Source organism: Sphaerodactylus townsendi, linkage group LG14 (genome assembly GCF_021028975.2).
Source record: "Sphaerodactylus townsendi isolate TG3544 linkage group LG14, MPM_Stown_v2.3, whole genome shotgun sequence".
Taxonomy (NCBI): Eukaryota; Metazoa; Chordata; class Lepidosauria; order Squamata; family Sphaerodactylidae; genus Sphaerodactylus; species Sphaerodactylus townsendi.
In genome coordinates this window covers 16,913,954-16,937,009 of record NC_059438.1, presented here as the reverse complement: position 1 = coordinate 16,937,009, position 23,056 = coordinate 16,913,954, and the positions used below count along the sequence as shown (strand labels likewise).

General features: G+C 47.3%; 1 protein-coding gene across 1 annotated transcript; it reads left to right on the top strand.

Moving 5' to 3' along the window:
• Positions 1 to 10,027: 10,027 nt before the first annotated feature.
• LOC125443867 (borealin-2-like) lies at positions 10,028 to 19,405 on the top strand. Its single transcript, XM_048516247.1, has 10 exons — positions 10,028 to 10,163; positions 10,302 to 10,430; positions 12,024 to 12,073; positions 12,339 to 12,399; positions 13,334 to 13,410; positions 14,166 to 14,230; positions 14,868 to 14,966; positions 16,934 to 17,063; positions 17,811 to 17,897; positions 19,209 to 19,405. Exons 1-10 carry the CDS (start codon positions 10,028 to 10,030, stop codon positions 19,254 to 19,256), a joined length of 882 nt encoding a protein of 293 aa, XP_048372204.1. The 3' UTR covers positions 19,257 to 19,405.
• The last annotated feature ends 3,651 nt before the right edge of the window (positions 19,406 to 23,056 follow it).

The window sequence follows — 23,056 nt, the reverse complement described above, 5'->3', positions numbered from 1 at the left end:
TTTATTTTAGGAATTTTCCCAATTCCTATATTCAATAAATATATTTCTGGCGCAAAATCTATTTGTATTTTCATTATTTTTTTTATATTTTCATGTACAATCACCCAAAAATTTCTAATTTTGTGACAAAACCACCACATATGCATCATATTTCCCTCTTCTTTATGACAATGCCAACAGCTCGAATTAGTATTTCTATTCATTTTTGCCAATTGAGTTGGGGTTAGGTACCATCGATGGTATAGTTTAAGAGTTTTCCCTCAACTCTAAGCTTGCTGAGAATTTTGCATTTATTTCCCAGCTGAATTCCCAGTCTTCATATGCTATTGTTTTCCTTATGTCCTGTGCCCATTTCACCATAACATCTGTTACATTTTCTTTCTCTGTTTGTAAATTCACTAACAACTTATATAATTTGGAGAGTCCTTTGTTTGGTTCTAATAGTAATATTTTGTCTAACTCGGTTGGTTTTTTATTAATTGTCCAGTCTGTCATATCTTTCCTATATTGTGTTTGTATTTGTTGATAAGTAAACCAATGACATATTTCTTGCCCAATTGTTATCTCTTGTCTTTCTTTGAGTCGTGTGTTGTCTTGCGTCCAAGTTAGAATATCAGAATATGTTACCCAAGGTTTGTTGCTATTATTTTGAATATTTAAGCAACTCTCGGTTCTTGACACCCAGTAAGGTAATTTACTATAATAGGAGTATTTATATTTCTCCCAAACGGTTAACAACGCTCTCCTAAATATATGGTTGTTGAACGTCCTATCCTTTTCTTTTCTAGTAGGCCAAAGGTATTCGTGCCATACTGCCCTGATATTGTGACCCTCTATATCTAGAAGTTCTTCATTGTCTAGATTTATCCACTCTCGAACCCAAAGCATCGCTGCCGCGTCATAATATGTTTGTAGGTCCGGAAAGGCGAAGCCTGCCCTTTTTTTGTTTTCTATTAGCAATACATACTTAATGCGATGTCTCTTCTTATTCCATACAAAATTCAGAAGATCTTTTCTCCATTCTGCGATTGTTTTTGGACTATATATTACAGGTAAATTTTGAAATAAATACAGTATCTTGGGCAACACCATAGTTTTTATCAGTTTTATCAGGTGTATTAAGGCAGGTGTATTAAGGTGTATTAAGGTGTATTAAGGTGTATTAAGGCAGGTGTATTAAGGTGTATTAAGGTGTATTAAGGCAGGTGTATTAAGGTGTACTAAGGTGTACTAAGGCAGGTGTATTAAGGTGTATTAAGGTGTATTAAGGCAGGTGTATTAAGGTGTATTAAGGCAGGTGTATTAAGGTGTACTAAGGTGTACTAAGGCAGGTGTATTAAGGTGTACTAAGGTGTACTAAGGCAGGTGTATTAAGGTGTATTAAGGTGTATTAAGGTGTATTAAGGCAGGTGTATTAAGGTGTATTAAGGCAGGTGTATTAAGGCAGGTGTATTAAGGTGTATTAAGGCAGGTGTATTAAGGTGTATTAAGGTGTATTAAGGCAGGTGTATTAAGGTGTATTAAGGTGTATTAAGGAAGGTGTATTAAGGTGTATTAAGGTGTATTAAGGCAGGTGTATTAAGGTGTATTAAGGTGTATTAAGGCAGGTGTATTAAGGTGTACTAAGGCAGGTGTATTAAGGTGTATTAAGGCAGGTGTATTAAGGTGTATTAAGGTGTATTAAGGCAGGTGTATTAAGGTGTATTAAGGCAGGTGTATTAAGGTGTATTAAGGCAGGTGTATTAAGGTGTATTAAGGCAGGTGTGTTAAGGTGTATTAAGGTGTATTAAGGTGCACTAAGGCAGGTGTATTAGGGTGTACTAAGGTGTACTAAGTCAGGTGTACTAAGGTGTACTAAGGTGTACTAAGGCAGGTGTATTAAGGTGTATTAAGGCAGGTGTATTAAGGTGTACTAAGGCAGGTGTATTAAGGTGTATTAAGGTGTACTAAGGCAGGTGTATTAAGGTGTACTAAGGTGTACTAAGGCAGGTGTATTAAGGTGTACTAAGGTGCAATAAGGCAGGTGTATTAAGGTGTATTAAGGTGCACTAAGGCAGGTGTATTAAGGTGTACTAAGGTGTACTAAGGCAGGTGTATTAAGGTTTACTAAGGCAGGTGTATTAAGGTGTACTAAGGTGTACTAAGGCAGGTTTATTAAGGTGTATTAAGGTGTACTAAGGCAGGTGTATTAAGGTGCACTAAGGCAGGTGTATTAAGGTGTATTAAGGTGTACTAAGGCAGGTGTATTAAGGTGTACTAAGGCAGGTGTACTAAAATGTACTATGGTGTACTTAGGCAGGTGTATTAAGGTGCACTAAGGTTGGTGTACTAAGGTGTACTAAGGTGTACCAAAGCAGGTGTATTAAGGTGTACTAAGACAGGTGTACTAAGGTGTGCTAAGGCAGGTGTACTAAGGTGTGCTGAGGCAGGTGTACTAAGGTGTACTAAGGCCGGCGTACTAAGGTTTACTAAGGTGTAATTAGGCAGGTGGACTTAGGCAGGTGTACTACGGTGTACTAAGGCAGGTGTACTAAGGTGTACTAAGGTGTGCTAAGGCATGTGTACTAAGGTGTACTAAGGGGGTTATGCTTTTGAGGGTCTATAACTTTGGCCCCTTTGAACCAAAATGCACCAAGCTTGGGGGGTGCCATCAAGACTGTCTCCAGATGATATCCTGAAATTTTGGTGCAGATACATCCAAAAATGCACTCCATGCAGGAACATTCCAGAAATTTGCCCAAGAATCTTTTCTCTGCATTGAGTTTTCTGCATTGCTGTCAATGGGTGTTGCAGGTGGGGGGGGGCACATTTCTGAAGGCACAATCTCAAAACTTTCAGGATCTCATAAGGAGACTGCCCTAATGATAACCTCCAGGTTTGGTGCAGTTTGGTTCAGGGGTGCCAAAGTTATGGACCATCAAAACTGTAGCCCCCATCTCCTAACTCCCATTGGGAGGATGGGAGGGGATGAGGCACTTTGGACACATTTGGGAGTCCATAACTTTGGACTCCCTAAACCAAACTTCACCAAACCTGGGTGGTATCATCAGTAGGGGCTCACGAAAAAACTCTGAAATTTTGGTGCCTCTAGCCTAAAAACAGCTCCCCCTGCAGGCCAAAAACGGAAAACCACTAAAAATACCCCAATACGAACCCTGCATTTTTGGTGCCCACCACAAAGTGGCGCCCTGGGCACCTTGCCCAATGGGCATTATGCCCCTGTTTTGGGTCCCAGTGGGCAGAAAAACAGGGTTAAAACTCTTGAAATAAATAAAAAGCATCAGCCAAGAATAAATATGTTGAGGGTCACAGGTTGCACATTTGATATCTGCATGCAGACTCAACAATTGCTTTCCTATGGACTGTCAGACCCTGTCAAAAAGACACTGTTGACTGTGTGTCTGTCAGTTGTTTTGCATTGCATCCTACAAGGTGGTCTACTTTGAGAATCACTGCTTCAACATGGCCTTGCCCACCAATTAAAACCTTCACAAGAGTCCCTTTTTGGGGGTTTCTGTGCCGTTAAAGGCCAAGCAGGTGGCTACCAGAAAATGAGCCTTTTTCTGCACTCGCTTTCCGGTCATAGCATTCCCCGCTCCAGTTAAAGCTGTCTGATGCCATTTTTACCATCAGTGAAATCTGTCCTGCTTGTCTTTGCTTTCATTAAAACATCTGCAACAGGGGCGTAACGAGGCAAACTGTAGCCCTGGGCAAAACCTGAGTTGGATGCCACCCCCCCCCCCCCCCATGGTCAGCCACTTCACCATGACCATTTTATTTTGCACCAGGACATTGGTGCATGCAGGGGGTGCATTTTTAGACATATCAGCACTAAAATTTCAGCATATCATCAGGAGACTGTCCTTATGCTACCCCCCAAGTTTGGTGAGGCTTGGTTCAAGGAGTCCAAAGTTATGGACTCCCAAAAGGGGTGCCCCATCCCCCATTGTTTCCAATGAGAGCTAATCCCCAAATTGCGTGCCCTATGTAGCCCTTTGTCTGGAGTTAGGTCAAAACTCCTTGGAATCAGCCGCTTGGCTGAGGGCTTTTAGATTCTGGCTGTGAATTCATTTTCTCTCAGACTGTAATTCCCTGGTCCACCGTCTGCTCTCTGACACCCATTCCAACCCCTGGTTTTCCATAATTGAAGAAAAAATGGCCTCTATTGGACTGTCAGTGGATTCACTTTGCCCTTTGTCCTATTCAGAAGCTTATAGAAAATTAAAAGGTCAACTATTGGGTAGAGAGTTTTGAGACTGTACCTTCAGAAATGTGCCCCTCCCCAGCCTGCAACCCCCATTGACAGGAATACAGAAAACTCAATGCAGAACAAAGATTCTTGGGCAAATTTCTGGGATGTTCCTGCAGGGGGCGCATTTTTTGATGTATCAGCACCAAAATGTCAAGTATCATCTGGAAACTGTCCTAATGGGACCCCCCCCCCCAGGTTTGGTGCAGTTTGGTTCAGGGGGGCCAAAGTTATGGACCCTCAAAGGGGGTACCCCACATTCTTTGCTAAGGAGATGGGGGCTACCCTTTTGAGGGTCCATAACTTTGGACCCCCTGAACCAAACTGCACCAAACCTGGGGGGTGCCATCATGACAGTCTCCAGATGATACCCTACAAATCTGGTGCTGATACGTCCAAAAATGCCCTCCCTGCAAGAACATCCCTAAATTTGCCCAAGAATCTTTGTTCTGCATTGAGTTTTCTGCATTGCTGTCAATGGGGGTTGCAGGCTGGGGGGCACATTTCTGAAGGTACAGTCTCAAAACTTTCAGAGTCTCATCAGGAGACTGCCCTAGTGATACCTGCCAGGTTTGGTGCAGTTTGATTCAGGGGGCCCACAGTTATGGACCCTCAAAACTGTAGCCTCCATCTCCTATTAGCTCCCATTGGAAACAATGGGGGATAGGGGCACCCCCTTTGGGAGTCCATAATTTTGGACTCCCTGAACCAAACCTCACCAGACTTGGGGTAGCATAAGGGCAGTCTCCTGATGATAAGCTGAAATTTTGGTGCTGCTAGCCTAAAAACTACGCCCCCTGCAGGCCAAAAATGGAAAACCACTAAAATACCCAAAAATGAAACCAGCATTTTGATGCCCCTCACAAGGTGATGCCCTGGGCAGCTGCCCACCTTGTCCAATGGGCATTAGGCCAGTGGAGGGAAGGAGGGTGGCCAGAGTCCCCCCAGCGACGACGACGTCCCTCCTGCAGCAGCAGCAGCAGCAGCAATCCCTACCGAAGGGTCCCCTCCTCCTCCTCCTCCTCTCCCCCACCGCCGCCGCCGCCGGCTTCGCTCACAGGGCCGGCTGGACGTTTCCGCCTTGCTGCCCCGCCAGCCAATCAAGCGGGAGGAGGAAGGGCGACAGCCCAATCAGCGCGCTGTCTCGGCGCGCCCCCCGTCCTTTGCAAAACGACACCGCCGGTGACAGCCCCCTTCCCCCACCCCCCACCCCCGCAGAGCAGGGCTGCTGCTTGGGGGGCTGGACTCTGGGACGAAACCCCCCACCCACCCACTCAAGCATGTTGCTTTTCACCCCCAAACTTCCGCCACACCGGCCCTGGCTGGGGACCTCCCCCCCCACCCCGTCCTGATAGACCACAATGGTCAGGAGAGCCGACCCCTTTCCTGCCCCCTCCCCTCCTCCGGACCACGCCCCCCTGAGCAGGCATCATTAGAATGTCCATTACCGGCCATTGCGAGTGCCATTACCGGCCCCGTTAACACGATCGTGTTAAGAGCCATTGCCAGGGCCATTACCAGCAATAGCTGTTATAACGATCGTGTTAACGGGGCCATTACCGGCCATTGCTGTTATAACGATCGTTATAACGATCGCGTTAATGGGGCCATTACCAGCATCGTTATAACGATCGTGTTAACTGCCCTTGCCAGGGCCATTACCGGGCATTGCTGTTAGACCGATCGTTATAACGATCCTTACCAGGGCTATTGCCAGCCATTGCCGTTATAACGATCGTTATAACGATCGCGTTAACTGCCCTTGCCGTTGCCGGTTTAACGAGCGTTATAACGATCGCATTAACTGCCCTTGCCTTTACCAGCCATTGCTGTTAGACCGATCGTTATAACGATCGTATTAACGGGGCCTTTGCCAGCCATTGCCGTTATAACGATCGTGTTAACGGCAATGGACGTTCTAATCATGGCGGGCTCGGGGTGGGGTGGGGGAGTGGGAAAGGGGTCTTTGTTGGGGCCTTTGCTGCAGCAGAAACTCCTGCCCATGCACCCGGGTGCTTTGCTGTCTTATTTCAGAGCCCCTCCAGTCCCATATTTCTTTCCTGGGAGGGTTTGTGGTGGTCGGGAGGGTATAATTTAGAACCACGTTTAACCCAGGCCATTCTAATACTTGTATTTTATTATTTTGTAGAATGTTTGGACTGTTATTTTATTGATTTTAAATTTCTAATGGAACTACAGAAGGGGGGGACGATTCTGTGTCACGCTGCCGGTCTTTGGCTGGGGTACGGAGGGGTGGGGGAAAGACTACAGAAGGGGGGGTGTGATTCTGTGAAACACTTCTGGTCTATGTGGCACAGGGGACCATATTAGGCGTTACATTTCTGGGTACCGTATGGTGGAGGGAAGACTACAGAACGGGGGGATAATTCTGGTGGGCTTCCGGTACAGGAGGCATGCGGGACCCCATTAGCGGTAACACTTTCAAGTACCATGTGGTGGCGGAACGACTACAAAACGGGGGTGATCGTTCAGGAGAACACTTCTGGCTCCTATAGTCTTCGCTGTGACACTTCAAAACAGGGCGAGGGAATGCTGCCATCTAGCGGCCAAATCAATAATGTTCAATTGAGGCGAGCCCGATGGCGGGACTACAGAAGAGGGGCAAGAGTTCCATGTGACGTATCTTGTCCCTGGGGCTGGGAGACCTCACGGGTTGCGACACTTCCGGGCTTTGATAGCGGAGAAGGACATTGGGGCAGAAGTTCTAAATTATTGCGATTGGGGAAAGACCATGATTGCCGGCACCCCGATATTTCCGGTTCTCAAGCGACCGTGCGGGGCAGCCGGCCAGCCCCCCGCCCCCCCGGCTGCTTTATTTCCCCCTTTCCTTCAGCTGGGCATTTTGGGTTGTTCCTCTCTGGCTTGAGTCCCAGCAGAAGAGCGGCTCCTTGGGGGCTCTCATGGGGGGGGGGGGGGGGTTTCGAGAGGAATGATGTGAAAAATAGACGAGGAAGTGAGAAACTGCTGGGATTTGCAAGTGTCTGCCGGACAATCCAGCTACTAAAGGGTTAACTGCCTATATGCAAACAAGATGTTGAGGTCACTGTTTATGACCTACGCTGTGGTTTAACCATTGGTCACCATTGCCTGCGTGCTGAGAAGCACAAACATGTAAGGTTACAAAGTTACCTGACTTTTGGTTGTGGGTTTTTCCGGGCTGGCCACACAGCCCAGAAAACCCACAACACGCAGTTGAATCCGGCCATGAAAGCTTTTGACAGTACATTGCCTGACTTTCTTTGTTACAGATCAGAACAGGAGATATTAGACAGGATGTAGTATTAACTGCGCATTTGCTAGTCTAGCATTTCTTGTTCCCCCCCCCCCCACGTAACCCTTCCCTCCTTTTAGCGAAGTAAAGTATATTTAAAACAAAAGCAACTCAGCATCCCTGCGTACTATTTTTTTACTTCGCTCCTTAAGAATCTCTTTGAATATCCAACCGAAACACAGCACCAGGAGAAACTGACAAGGCAGGGTGTGAACGTAGCAAAAGCGCTTAACAGGGTTATCTACACTGCTTCCCCAAAACTAGGTCTTAGGTTTAATGCTAATAATCGAGCCCAGCGGCCCAGGCCAGCCTAGATGTGTGTGTGGAGGGGCACTCTGTTTGCGCATGCCCAGAGAGAGAGGGCTCTGAAGTGCCACCTCTGGCACCTGTGCCATAAGTTCGCCACCACAGGGTTAGCTACTTGAGTTAAAAGCCGCACAGAGCCGAGTCGGGGGACTACACGAAAGCAACCCACAGTATCGAGACTTGTAAATACAGAGACAGAAGAGGTTAGTGCGTCGATGGGGCTAGAGTGGCAGGAGGAGAAGGGAAGCGGAAAACACAGATCCGGGCAAGGACGGGTCTTCTCCATTGCAGTTTTCAGTCATCTCCTTCGCAGAGGTTCAGGAGCGCCCGCTGGTAATCCTCCTTTGTGTCTTGCTGCATGGAAAGCGAAACAGACGAGAGAAATTATCCCATGAACCTTCCTGCACATCTCGAAAGAACCTCCAAAATGGTGCAGAATTAAAGAGACAAAAATACGTAAATCCCTGGTTGGTGCTTGGATGGGAGATTGCCAAGGAAGTCCAGGGTTACTATGCAGAGGCAAGCAGTGAGCTCCTTCCGACCCCTCGCTCACCTGGATGAAGTAATAGAGCAGTGATGGCGAACCTTTTCGAGACCGAGTGCCCAAACTGCAACCCAAAACCCACTTATTTATCACAAAGTGCCAGCACGGCAATTTAACCTGAATACTGAGGCTTCAGTTTAGAAAAAATGGTTGGACCCAAGGCGTGCGTTACTCGGGAGTAAGCTTGGTGGTAGTTGTTGGCTTTGCTTTGAAGCAACCATGCAACTCTTTGAACGGGTGAATCACGACCCTAGGAGGGTTTACTCAGAAGCAAGTCCCATTGCCAGCAACCGAGCTTACTCCCAGGTAAAGGATCGTGCTTTAGTTCTTCGCATGAAAATCAGTGGGTTTTAACAGCACTTAACAGGGTTACCTACACTGCTTCCCCAAAACTAGGCGTTAGGTTTAATGCTAATAATCAAGCCCAGCGGCCCAGGGCAGCCTAGATGTGTGGGGGGGGAGGCGATCCCCCCCCACATGATGAACTCTGTTTGCGTGTGCCCACAGAGAGGTCTCTGAGTGCCACCTCGGGCACCCGTGCCATAGGTTCGCCATCACTGTAATAGAGGGACTTTCCATATTTCCTCTTGAACTTGCTCTTAGTTTTCAGCATATCGATTTCGCTGCGAGAAACCATGATCCTGATCAGCATCTTGTCCCTGGTTCCTTTGCCCTGAAAAAAAAATCAGTTTGTCACATTTATCGGTGGTAACATTTGAACAATCTTCAGGACTTTGAAACAAGCTGACGTCTGCTGACAAAGTATGAACGCAGAGGGGAGTTATTAGTCTGCAGTGAAACAGCTGGATTCAACCCAACCTGAAATACAATGCACTCAACCACACCTTTGCATAGCAAGTTCCACCCAAACACTTATTGATTGGTTCCCCACCCTGGGACATGGACAATATGTAGCCTATTAAACATTCCCTTCTCACTGGACAGTGTGTAACAGACTTCCCTCTGGGATGCACCTCTGAAGATGCCAGCCACAGATGCAGGCGAAACGTTAGGAACAAGATCCACCAAACCACGGCCACACCGCCTGGAAAACCCCCCACAACCTTGCTGTGTCCTAGTTTGCCACTGTATGGAGGTCATCTAGCAGGTGATAGCTATCAAATGATGATGCTTTAAATGCTTGCAATACAGATGCCTCCAGAAGAGCTTTCTCTCCTGTAAGAAGTCGCAAAGCGTCTTACAAAACTCCTTCCCTTCCTCTCCCCATAACAGGCACCTTGTGAGGTTGGTGGGGCTGAGAGAGTTCTGAGAGAACTGTGACTAGCCCACAGTCACCAACAGGAATATAGGAGTGTGGAAACACATCTGGTTCACCAGATAAGCCTCTGCCGCTCAGGTGGAGGAGTGGGGAATCAAACCCGGTTTTCCAGATTAGAATCCACCTGCTCTTAACCACTACATCAAGGTTGGTGCCACAAGGGATAATCCACTCTTTGCTGGGGACTAGCCCCTTAACGTCTACTCAGTGCATTCATTATCAGAGAGGAGGCGGGGCTTGCCTTAGGCTGGGCTTTTCTCTCCCTCGGAACGGGGCTCCCAATCAATCAATCAATCAATCAATCCTCCCTCTCCCCTCCTTCCCACCTTCTGCCTGGGCGTCGCTGGCGCCGTCCACATGGAGCTGAAGCAGTATTACTCCGGGACCAAGAAGCGCAGCGGAGACTCCGGAGTGGAACCGGATCGGAACCTCTTGAGCAAAGAGCAGCGGGACCAGCGGATCAGTCTGTTCCTGCGGGATTTCGACCAGCAAGGTGAGCCGGGAGAAAAGGGTCCGGGCTGGGGGGCTTTGCAGGGGCTCAAGGGGCGCCGAGTTCGAGCGTGCCTTTCGGGGCGCGCAGTTTGGGCCTCCGTCCCAAGTCTCTCTCGGGGGCTTTTTGTCTCCCCCTCAGCGAAGGACCACCTGCAAGTCATGAAGCAGGACCTGGAGGCGCTCCTGCAGACGGCCGAGAAGGCGTTCCGGGTGGAGCTCCTGACCAGACCCCTGGTCCTGCGCCGGATGAGGAGGAAGGACCTGATCCGTGAGTGCCAAGGGGCCTCTACACGGGAGTAAGGCAGGCCGGGGCTGCGGGCTTTTGCGTGGGGTGTGGACCTCAGATTCTGCAGGGCGGCTGAGTGGGCAGTGCTGGGCTGGCTGGATCAAAGCTCTTGATTCCGGAGAAGAGAGCTTGGATTTAGAGAAGGGTTGTGACTCCAGTCCAGTTCATAACCTTTAGGGTTGTGACTCACTATAACCGTGGTGGTGAACCTTTGGCACTCCAGATGTTATGGACTACAATTCCCATCAGTCCCTTCCAGCATGGCCATGTGGCATGCTGGCAGGGGCTGATGGGAATTGTAGTCCATAACATCTGGAGTGCCAAAGGTTCACCACCACTGCACTAGAAGAACCTCTGCTAGGCGCGCAGAAGGTCCCAGATTTGATACCTGGCATGTCCAGTTATAGAAGAACTAGGAAGTAGGCAATGTGAAAGGTCTCTGGCTGAGACCCTGCCAGTCAGAGTAAACAATACTGACTGTGATAAACTCAATGGTCCGATTCCACATAAGGCAGCATCGTGTGGGTTGCGTCTACGATTGGATTTCCACTCGAACGCATCTTAAGTGACCTCTGACTGGCGCAAACTTATTTCTGCCAATAAAGGAGATGAGAATGGAATGGTGGAAACTTATGCGGAAATACATTTTTGTTGCTCTGTAAGTTACCACCAGATTCTTGTTTTAATCCAGCAAGAAAGATTCCTGGAAGGGTCAGAATTCAAAATGATCTGGAGTCAGATCAGAGAGATGGGCTCAAACTAACAAAATGAATTTCAACAGGGGTAAATGTAAGATACTACATTTAGGCAGGAAAAAAATCAAATTAATGGGGGACACCTGACAACAGCACATGTGAAAGGGATCTGGAAGTCTTAGTAGGTAACGACTGGAATGTGAGCCAGCAGTGTGATACAGCAGCCAAGAAAGCCAATGCAATTCTGGGCTGCATCAATAGGAGCCTAGTGTCTAGACTGAGGGATGTAATAGTACCACTCTATTCTGCATTGGTTAGACCTCTCCCGGAATATTGTTTCCAGTTCTGGGCACCACAGTTCAAGAAGGATATTGACAAGCTGGATGGGTCCAGAGGAGAGTTACCAAAATGGTAAAAGGTCTGGAATCTATGCCCTACAGGGAGAGACTTAGGGAGCTGGGGATGTTTGGAGAAGCGAAGGTTAAGGGGAGACATGATAGCTATGTTTAAATATTTGAAGGGATGTCATGTTGAAGAGGGAGCAAGCTTGTTTTCTGCTGCTCCAGAGACTAGGACCAGGGGTAATGGACTCAAGGTACAGGAAAAAAGATTCCACCTAAACATTAGGAAGAACTTCCTGACAGAAAGGGCTGTTTGACAGTGGAATGCACTACCTCGGAGGGTGGTGGAGTCTCCTTCTTTGGAGGTTCTTAAACAGAAGCTGGGTGGCCACCTGTCCGGAGTGCCTTGATCATGTCTTCTTGCATCGCAGGGGATTGGGCTTGATGGCCCGTGTGGTCTCTTCCAGCTCTATGATTCTAATAAGTAAGATTTTATGTACCCAGGGACCTTAACCTGGTGGTCCGTCTCTGTGTTGCAGATCTGAAGGAAGAGGAAGCAGCTGCCACAGTTGTGGCCGCAGCGACAGCAGTAAGTTTTCTTCCACGTAACATAACAGAAATGCGGTCATGGTGCACTCGGTTCCTTTTGATAGCCATGTCAACGAGTTCATTTGTGGCACTGCTTTTCAAAGGCTTGCAGTGACTCCTGCCCCCCCCCCTCTTTCAGTCGTCAATCTGCCTTTAAACCAACCCAGTATATTGGAATGAGTTTGCTGTGGAGGTACCGCAGCAATACAAGTCTCAGTCTCTTCCCTTCTTCCTTCTCTTTTTCTTTCCACTTGATAACCCTACAGAATGACTGCTCGATGGGAGAGGGACCCAATCCCAAGCTATTAAGGACTGGCAGCAAGCGAGGTAAGCAGTGGCGTAGGAGGTTAAGAGCTCATGTATCTAATCTGGAGGAACCGGGTTTGATTCCCAGCTCTGCCGCCTGAGCTGTGGAGGCTTATCTGGGGAATTCAGATTAGCCTGTGCACTCCCACACACGCCAGCTGGGTGACCTTGGGCTGGTCACAGCTTCTCGGAGCTCTCTCAGCCCCACCTACCTCACAGGGTGTTTGTTGTGAGGGGGGAAGGGCAAGGAGATTGTAAACCCCTTTGAGTCTCCTACAGGAGAGAAAGGGGGGATATAAATCCAAACTCTTCTTCTTCTTCATTGGTTAGAAGAAGCCCCCAAAGCAGATGGGTCTTGTGAACTGCTGTGTCGTAGTAGTTAAGAGCTGGTGGATTCTAATCTGGAGAACTGGGGTTGAGTCCTCACTCCTCCACCTGAGTGACAGAGGCTTATCTGGTGAACCAGATGTGTTTCTGCACTCCTACATTCCTGCTGGGTGACCTTGGGCTAGTCACAGTTCTCTCAGACCTCTCTCAGCCCCACCTGCCTCACCAGGTGTCTGTGGTGGGCAGAGGAAGGGAAAGGAGCTTCTAAGCCACCTTGAGTCTCCTTACAGGAGAGAAAGGTGAGGTATAAATCCAAACTCGTCGTCTTTTTCTTCTTCTAGTGGGGGGCGAACTGAATTCAGTAGGAGTCCAGTTCTACACCCGATTCCATGACATGAATTGAATTGTGTGTTTTTAGAGTGGCTTCTTGGCAGTTGCAGTGGGGGTGTTTGTGTGTGTGTGCAAAGCCTGTGGGTTATATATACAACATCCTGGGGCTCTTCCCATCTAAGCTAGAACGTTCTGCCAAGTCCTTGAGAGACGGTTGACTCTGTACCTAGCCCATGTAGGAGTTAATAGAAATCCAGTCATTGCCTTTCTAATTATGATCTGCTAAATCCTCTTGAAGTTAAGGTCACCACAATTGTGGAATACAAAGATGCAAAAGAGGAGAGCGGACCCAAGACGAAGAAGACACCTCAGAAAGTAAGTACTGATTCAGGAGGCAGGAGAAGAGTGTCTTGCTCAGCAGTGCATTTGTGGCCCACCACTACTCTTAGAACTTGCATTGTGAGCCAGGACACACATACCTGTGGGATAGTGCGCAGAACTTTATGAATTGTTTTGTGCCTCAACCAGCGTGGCGTAGTGGTTAAGAGCAGGTGGATTCTAATCTGGAGAACCGGGTTTGATTCCCCACTTCTCCACCTGAGTGGCAGAGGCTTTTCTGTTGAACCAGATGTGTTTCCGCACTCCTACATTCCTGCTGAGTGACCTTGGGCTAGTCACAGTTCTCTTTGAACTCCCTCAGCCCCACCTACCTCACCAGGTGTCTGTTGTGGGGAGAGGAAGGGAAAGCTTGTAGGCCACCTTGAGCCTCCTTACAGCAGAGAAAGGCGGGGTATAAATCCAAAGTCTTCTACTATTATGCAGGTTTTGTGTCCCCAGGAATCCACTTTCTTGTGGTTGTCAGGGGCTGTCTCCTTGCCGGAGAGGAAGGTGGGGTATAAATTTGAACTCTTCTTCTTTATTCTCGGATGCTGCTCAAACCGCCTCCATCTTGATGGAGACCATGAATGTGTAGAACATAATTCAGCAATCCAGGACTAGAACCGTGCTATTGTGGAACTGGGCCAGACTTCACAAAATGGATTACTTCCAGGGGACTTGAGCCAGTTTGGGATTTTCTAATGTATCCTGGCTTGTCTGTAACTCAGTTGTATTCCTTCCTCTTTCTCCAGATTTTAAAAACCAAGTCGTTGGCTTCCTTGGCGTCTGCCTTGAAGGGCAAACAAGGTACTTCTCGGTAAGAAATACATGGTGCTGTTACCTGAAATGCTTGGGTCTGTCCCTTTTAGAGTGGGGAATTATCAGGATAGATCTTGCTTTGCGAGAGGGGGCAACCACGAGAACTTTACTACCTTTGTTCACAATAGGTTTTTCTCCTTAGAAACCCTCAGGGGTCAGGACTAAAGTTTTCACAAGTTTTACTAAAGGAAAAATAACTCTTAGTTGAAAGTAAACCCCAGGACCAAATCCAACTGAAGTTAGATGTTAGTTCTCTTGATCTGGGTGCTCAAACATCTCTCCCGTCAGCACCTGTGATATTCAGAGTGCGGAGCTTTGACTGCATTGCATTCTTATTTCTTAAAATGCAGCTCGTTTAAATGTGCTGTTTTTATAAAATAAAGTGTCATACATATCACCATCTGGAAACATCAGCCATTGTGGAACTACTAGTGTAGTCCTACAGTGCGAGTCACCACCAATAAGGCCCTGCTTCTTGTCACTATTGGCCTGGGTGTGGTGAATGTCTACCTACCAGAAGATTCAAGCTGGAGCAGATCAGATGTCAAGGGAACTCTTTCTACATACATCAATGGTCCTTGTGGTGGTCTTCTGCATTCCTCTTTTTTTCTTCTCCTCCGGTCCACCTTGGCCAGGTCTGTGTGCTCCACTCCAAACATGAGAAATCCCAACAAGGCCTGCACGCTTCAGCGATCCGCCTCTGCCTCCAAATATATCCCATTGGGCTCTAAGAGGTAAACTTTGCAGCTGAGTTCTGTTCTCAGTGTTCTTTTGGAGTTGGGGAGCTACCTGCGATAGAAGAATACTTGCTTGGACTTTCAAATAGGCACCTCTTTCTTAGAACCCATTGGCGGAGTACATTGGCTTGAACTTCATCCTGAATCTCTTCTTGCCTGCGAAAACTTGCAGGGGGTTGACTCTCTTGGTTAAATCTTCACCTTGTGAAGATAAATTCAGATTCGCCCTGTTGAAATTACACTGAGTTCCTTGGAGGAGAGACAGGATGAAAGCAATGAGTTTTAAGGGTAGGTGAAAGAGAAATGGTCTCTGGGAGGGGATCTATTGATGATGCCAATTAGATTTGTCCACTGTTGTAGTGCCAAACTTGCAGTCCAGCTTAATAGGGAACAGGTAGAGTCCAAGAGCTTTAGTTTGATTGCCAGGAAGTCCTTGCGTCCAATTTCATCTTGGCTAAAAAATGTGCATGGTGGTGCTAAGCCAGCGAGTATCCTATAGTTCCGTGGTGGCGAACCTTTGGCACTCCAGATGTTATGGACTACAATTCCCATCAGCCCCTGCCAGCATAGTCAATTGGCCATGCTGGAAGGGGCTGATGGGAATTGTAGTCCATAACATCTGGAGTGCCAAAGGTTCGCCACCACTGCTATAGTTCCTCTCCTGGCACTATTGGGATGGCCCCATTTACTGGGTTCGTGCCCTTATTTTTATACCAACCCATTCAGTCCACTCAAAAACCTGAGTGTGGTATTCCAAGGATTACGTGAATGCCTAGAAAATAAAATCTCAGTGGTGTAATGCGTACAGTGTCAGTCTGGGGAACTCTCTGAGACTAGAGAACTCTGTAAGCCACATTGGCTTCCTGTTGTGGAGAAAGTTGGGGTATAAATGAAGTAAAAGTAAGCCTCCCAATAAATTGGATACCCCGGGGTTCCGCATGATTGATTTGAACTGTGGTTTCCTTAGCATGGCATAAGGCAGTGGTGGCGAACCTTTGGCACTCCAGATGTTATGGACTACAATTCCCATCAGCCCCTGCCAGCATGGCCAATTTGCAGGGGCTGAGGGGAATTGTAGTCCATAACATCTGGAGTGCCAAAGGTTTGCCACCACCAGCATAAGGGTTAAGAGCAGTGGACTTTAAACTGGAGAACCAGATTTGATTCCTTACTCTTTCCCATGAGGGGCGGACTCTAACCTGGAGAACTGTGTTTGATTCCCCACTCCTCCACATGAAGCCTGAGGCCTTGAGCTAGTCACAACTCTCTCAGCCTCACCTACTTCACAAGGTGTCTGTTGTGGGGAGAGGGAGGGAAGGTTATTGTAAATCGCTTTGAGACTCCTTCATATGGAGAAAAGCGGGGTACAAAAAACCAACTCTTCTTGTTCAATCCCAGTTGCGCACTAACCACCATACCTTACTGACTTTTGATTTGCTGTGGAGAGGCTCTTGTGTCACCTCCAGGAATGTGATGGTCGTGTACAAAATCCCAAGTAGCTTTAGAGCACAGGTGTCAAATTCGTGTCCCTCCAGATGTCATGGACTACAGTTCCCATAATCCCCTGCCAGCATGATGCTGGCAGGGGATTATGGGAACTGTAGTCCATAACATCTGGAGGGCCACGAATTTGACACCTATGCTTTAGAGCCGTGGTGGCGAACCTTTGGCACTCCAGATGTTATGGACTACAATTCCCATCAGCCCCTTCCAGCATGGCCAATTGGCCATGCTGGAAGGAGCTGATGGGAATTGTAGTCCATAACATCTGGAGTGCCAAAGGTTCGCCACCACTGCTTTAGAGTGTGCAGTTTCAATATTAACAGAGGTTTTTGGACTTGACGGTTTGCTAGAAACCAGAGTTCTTGTTTTGCCCCCGAGCAACAGTTCAAAAGATTAGCCTTTTGATAGCTTCTTTTCACAGTGGCAATACCAAGTCCGCTTGCTCTTCTTCTTTAATCTAGACATCCCCAGAGGGGCTTCTTGAATGGTACATCTGCTTCGGAAAGGACTTTTGGCGTGGCCGTCAGAAGCGCTTCCATGCCGCATGAGAAAGCAGTTCCCTTTGTCAACATACCTCTGGCTGATGGGCAGGTACAGTTCTGGGACTGTGGTTCATCTGGCGTAAAAACTAAATCCAGGCTGTGTCTGAAATTCAGCGTAGGAGAAACTGCATGGTTAAGAAAAAGTTCTACTGTTTTTGAAAGTAAGAGAGAAGGAATAGAAGGACATCTACATTTTTTTGGTGCCATAAATTTGCAAAAGAAACAGGATATCTAGGGAGCCAGCGTGGTGTAGTGGTTTAGAGTAGGTGGATTCTAATCTGGAGAACCGGGTTTGATTCCCCACTCCTCCACCTGAATGGCAGAAGCTTATCTGGTACACCAGATGTGTTTTTGCACTCCTACATTCCTGCTGGGTGACCTCTGGCTAGTCCAGTGGTGTAGCGCCAAGGGGACGGGGTGGGGCGCAATGGACTGGGTGCGCGCTGGTACGGGGGCGTGGCAGGGGCACAGGACACAGGCATGCCCTGGGCTCAGTTCCCCCTTGCTCTGCCCCTGGGCTAGTCACAGTTCTCTCTGAAGTCTCTCAGCCCCACCTGCCTCACCAGGTGTCTGTTGTGGGGAGAAAAAGAGAAAGGAGCTTGTAGGCCACCTTGAGTCTCCTTACAGGAGAGAAAGGTGGGATATAAATCCAAAGTCTTCTACTATGCAGGTTTTGTGACCCCAGGAATCCACTTTCTTGTGGTTGCCAGGGGCTGTCGAGGGTGGAAAAGATGACCATTGGCACGTTCTCCTGACATTGCTGGTCCTCTCACTGTATCTTTCCCCGCTTGTTCAGACTCTCTGTTTAGCTAATGACGACCTCAAGAACCTCAACAGGGAGATGTTAAATGATGACACAGTCCAACATATTCATACTCTAGTGGTAAGTATGTAGAACAGATCAAAGAGATAGAAAAAGTGCAGAGAAGGGCAATGAGGATGATTGAAGGATTGGAGCACCTTCCTTATGAGGAGAGGCTGCAGCGTTTGGGACTCTTTAGTTTGGAGAGGAGACGTCTGAGGGGGGATATGATTGAAGTCTATAAAATTATGCATGGGGTAGAAAATGTTGACAGAGAGAAATTTTTCTCTCTTTCTCACAATACTAGAACCAGGGGGCATCCATTGAAAATGCTGGGGGGAAGAATTAGGACTAATAAAAGGAAACACTTCTTCACGCAACGTGTGATTGGTGTTTGGAATATGCTGCCACAGGAGGTGGTGATGGCCACTAACCTGGACAGCTTTAAAAAGGGCTTGGACAGATTTATGGAGGAGAAGTCAATCTATGGCTACCAATCTTGATGCTCCTTGATCTCAGATTGCAAATGCCTTAGCAGACCAGGTGCTCAGGAGCAGCAGCAGCAGAAGGCCATTGCTTTCACATCCTGCGTGTGAGCTCCCAAAGGCACCTGGTGGGCCACTGCGAGTAGCAGAATGCTGGACTAGATGGACTCTGGTCTGATCTAGCAGGCTAGTTCTTATGTTCTTATGTTCTTAACAGAGTGGTTTATTCATTATGCTCCTTTCCACAAAAAGATGATAGCACAGTGAGTTGAGGTGTGGTGGTTGAGAAAATTGTATGCTTCCACGTTAGAATATAGTCCTGAATGAATATGAGAATTATCATTCGTTTTACGCACTGCCTTTGTCAAAACCATGATTTGTGCATTATTGAACATGGTACTTTGATGCAAGAGCCAAAATGTATTTTTTACTTTCAAACAGAATGTGGGGGGGGGGGGGATGGGGGGAGCTGGGATGGGTAGGTACTAGGACCCAGGTGGAGCGTTCTACAGCAAAGACAGTCTGCCATGCTTTGTTCTGTGGCAGAGGAATATACAACATACAGACTTGCTGAAGTCCAGAAAGTGACTAGTTTTTTTTCCTCCCAGATTGATTCTGCATGATAAATAGCTGTAATGTTGAAGGGTAGTTAGGAAGTTGATACCAATTACTTAGTGTTTTCCTTCCTTCCTTCCTTCCTTCCTTCCTTCCTTCCTTCCTTCCTTCCTTCCTTCCTTCCTTCCTTCCTTCCTTCCTTCCTTCCTTCCTTCCTTCCTTCCTTCCTTCCTTCCTTCCTTCCTTCCTTCCTTCCTTCCTTCCTTCCTTCCTTCCTTCCTTCCTTCCTTCCTTCCTTCCTTCCTTCCTTCCTTCCTTCCTTCCTTCCTTCCTTCCTTCGCTTATTCTTTAGAACCAGTTGACAGTCTTGTGTGGAAAAGCAACAGTTAAGCCAAGCTGATGAAACCCCCAGTACCCATTTCCGATTCAGTATGGAAGCACCGTGGATAACTTCAGCCTCTGTGAGGCTCTCATTTCTGATGGGATGGGGCACCCTTTCTGCTTTGTTTTTAATGGCTTATATATCAATAAACCTTGTATTTCTTCATAGATCTGAGTTGGGTGTGGATGCTCGTACAAAAAAACGGTGTGGTCCAAAAAATATCACCCCCATGCCACACAGATTGCTTAGTTTGAGTGTGATGTTTGTGCTTTGCACTAAGAAGAACAGACTTGATCAGTTCAAGGTTTCATGACAGTGTCCTGGTCCTAAACAGTTTTGCGCCTTGTTACTGGTACTGATGTGTGTGTAGCACTGTCCCTTTTGCCCCTTCCACACATGTAGAATAATGTACTTTCTATCCACTTTCAATGTACTTTGCAGATGGATTTTTGCAGCTGGATTTTACTGTGCGGAATAGCAAAACCCACTTGCAAACAGTTGTGAAAGAGGATTGAAAGTGCATTATTCTGCATGTGCATCAGGGGCTTATGTTCTAACCATGACAATTCTAGGGAGGTGTCTTTCTCACGCATGCACACAAAAGCGATGCTCTTTAAAGAAAACATATACAACATAGGAGTATTGGGTTTGTTGGAATTGAACAGATATCTGGAAACTGTTAAGCTACAAGTGTCTCATAATTCCCCAAACTACAAACTAGGAAGGACACGCCACGCTACGCCACACCCCCAGGAGCTGGCTACTTAGTCAAATTTAACCTTCTGAACACAAACTCTGGATTATTGAAGGATGACCAACTTCCATATTGCGGCAGGAGCATTTTAAAAAATCTCCCTTCTTGCAGTGAGTTTGATTGGGGGTGGGGGGATAACCACTAAGATGAATGCAACTAAAGAAAAAGAAGACTTCTAACATCCCCCCACCCCTTCCTTTAAAGCCTTTTGGCAAACGGCCCTCTCAAAAGAGGTAGCTATTGAGTGATTTGAGTGTTCCCACCTTCACTCCAAGGATTTCAGGGGGGTACAAATCCTCTTCGACTTCCTGCTATCCCCTACGCGGTGCAGTAGGTTAGGTTGGGAAAGGAACTGGTCCGAGATCAATCAGTGCGCTTTGTGACAAAAGAGGGATTTCAGATCCGTCTTCCCTAATTCCTCGTCCGGTGTGGTGAAGTGGTTAAAAGCAGGTGCACTCTAATTTGGAGAGACGGGTTGGATTCCCCGCTCTGTCACTTGAGCTGTGGAGGCTTATCTGGTGAACCAGATTAGCTTGTGCACTCCAACGTATGCCAGCTGGGTGACCTTGGGCTAGTCACAGTTCTTCGGAACTTTCTCAGCCCCACCCACCTCACAGGGAGTTTGTTGTGGGGAGAGGAAGGGACAGGAGTTTGTAAGCCCCTTTGAGTCTCTTTACAGGAAAGAGCGGATATAAGCTCTTCTTCTTCATCCCGCAATCAGGACTGTACTTCCTCATCTTCACCTGTTTGATCCTCAAAGCTTATCTTGTGTGTCATTTTGCTATAACTGAAGATAGACACACACTAAGCCTTGCTGTTTACCTTTTTTCAGGATTTGGGTCAGATGTGTCAATGTAAGGGAACTTTGCTGGCCGGAGTGTGTCCCAACAGACTTGGGGGCTGTCCCCAGGCAACCCTATTGCTAAATGATGTCAGGTTGGTTAGAGAATGAGCCGGGGGGGGGGTGGGTGGGTGGGTGGGTTGAGTGGATTGGCGGACAGCCAAGGCCTTAATTGGAGCTTTGCTGAAGAGCTGTTTCCGCGAAGGTTGCTCAGTCCCTAAGCAACTGGCAGTTATTAATAGATCCTTACGACGGCAAAGGCAGTGGACTTATCTCACAAGCAGGATTCCTGTATCCTTAGCTAGTGGAGTGGCTATGTTGGGACATATTTATTATGTTCTGTAGATTCATTTCCCGCCCATCACCAGAGTCTCTGGATGGGGTGCAATCATAAAAACACCCCTAAAAATGCAAGTATGTAAAAACTATCCTAAAAACTCGTTAATCAACCACCACCACCCTCAAAAATATATAACCACCCAGCCCACATAGAGCCTGCCCCAACAAATTTCAGAGTTGGGTTTGGGGTGAAACCAGGGCCCCTTCCGCACACACAAAATAATGCCTTTTCAAACCACTTTCACAACTGTTTGCAAGTGGATTTTGCTATTCCGCACAGCTTCAAAGAGCACTGAAAGCAGTTTGAAAGTGCATTATTCTGCATGTGCGGAATGAGCCCAGGAGAGAGCTGGTACTGGTATCAAAAACGAAACAGAATATAGAAGGGGAATGGGGAGGCAGTGCCCAGTAGGTGCCACCCATATGCCTGGGTACAGAGGGTGGTCCTGGCCAGGTGTCTAAACTCCTGCAGAACTAGACCAGGTAGCAAATAGGAAGCCAGTCCAGTTCCTTCAGGATACATGAAGGACACCTCACAACAGACACCTTGTGAGGCAGGTGGGGCTGAGAGAGTTCCGAAGAACTGTGACTAGCCCAAGGTCACCCAGCAGGAATGCCAGAGTGCGAAAACACATCTGATTCACTAGATATAGAGGGGAGAACAGTGGAAACCGGGTGGGTCCTGCTGGGGAGAAATCTGGGGTACAAAATGCAGTAAATAAAGAAATAAAAGCCAGCACTGACCCACTGGGAACATCCGTAAGTATTGTTATGCATATGGCTGCCTGTACAGAAAGGATGGACAGATAATATCCCCACCTTCTGTTCTGTGGTACTTCTATCCTAAGTTCACTAGAGGGCAGCAGGGATGGAAAGGAATTGGTTTGGTGCCCTTCTGCGCAAACTGTGTAATGCACTTTGCAACTGGAGTTTACTGTTTGAAATGACATCAGCTTGCAAACTATAGCTAAAGGGTTTTAGTCATCATGTGTAAAAGCACCTTTTGGTTTCCTCTCCCAGCCCGTGGAAGTTACTGTCCATGTCCTGCTTACCATGTTAAAGTCCCATCCATATCTTGCCTGCCACATGTCCTCTAGCTGCTGCTCCACCCCAATGGGGAAGCTGGTATGCTTATGAACGTATAGTACAATGAATGGGCTGTTAGCCCTCATGTACCTTATGATAGGCTTGTCTTCAAGTGCTGTTTAAATGTGTCCCTCCCCCTTGCTTACTCATGCTTTGAGTAAGACCTTCTCAACATTTCCTTTGTTAAGACTATTTCACAACCAAGAATAACACCGTATTATGGGGAAATCCAGACATACTTACGCAACGGTGGCTGATGAGCTGATAATCAGCTTTGTCGCAGAGGTAACCTGTATTGCTTAATTTGCACATTTTGAGGAAATCCATGATAGGACTAATTCCACACATTCTTTTTAATGCAAACTCACACAGAAGCACAAACATTTGTCAGTGGTCTTTTTTAACCTGTAAGCCTGAGCTGTAGGATTGTAAAGAGAGGTACGACTCAATATTTCCTGCCACCTGATCCATAATTCATCTTGGATGTTCTTGGTCAAGGATGCCAACACAACGCGGTTGCAGAAATCTCTGGCGTTCAGACCAATCACAGGTTTCCACAATGGAAGCTCCAACTCTATGCTTTACAAAGGTCAAAGAGCAAGTTCTAGCTCAGCATGGTTGGCCACCCAATAGTGACTCTCCGAAAAAAGCTCTCAGCAGTGGTAACCATGTGCCACATATGGAACCCAAAAGCGTTTTTGTGCAAAGCATCCTTGCTATGGTCCAGCCAGCAGGGCTGGTTCCAGATCTTGGAGGGTCCTGGGCATAGAATGTTCAGGTTTCCCCCACAGCTCTCGT

What these genes read in the sequence shown, in the direction of transcription:
- LOC125443867 (XM_048516247.1), top strand. Translation starts at nt 10,028, where the DNA reads ATGGAGCTGAAGCAGTATTACTCCGGGACCAAGAAGCGCAGCGGAGAC. An exon ending in GGCAAACAAGGTACTTCTCG is followed by an intron (nt 14,231 to 14,867) that starts GTAAGAAATACA and finishes CACCTTGGCCAG; the next exon opens with GTCTGTGTGCTCCACTCCAA. An exon ending in ATCCCATTGGGCTCTAAGAG is followed by an intron (nt 14,967 to 16,933) that starts GTAAACTTTGCA and finishes TCTTTAATCTAG; the next exon opens with ACATCCCCAGAGGGGCTTCT.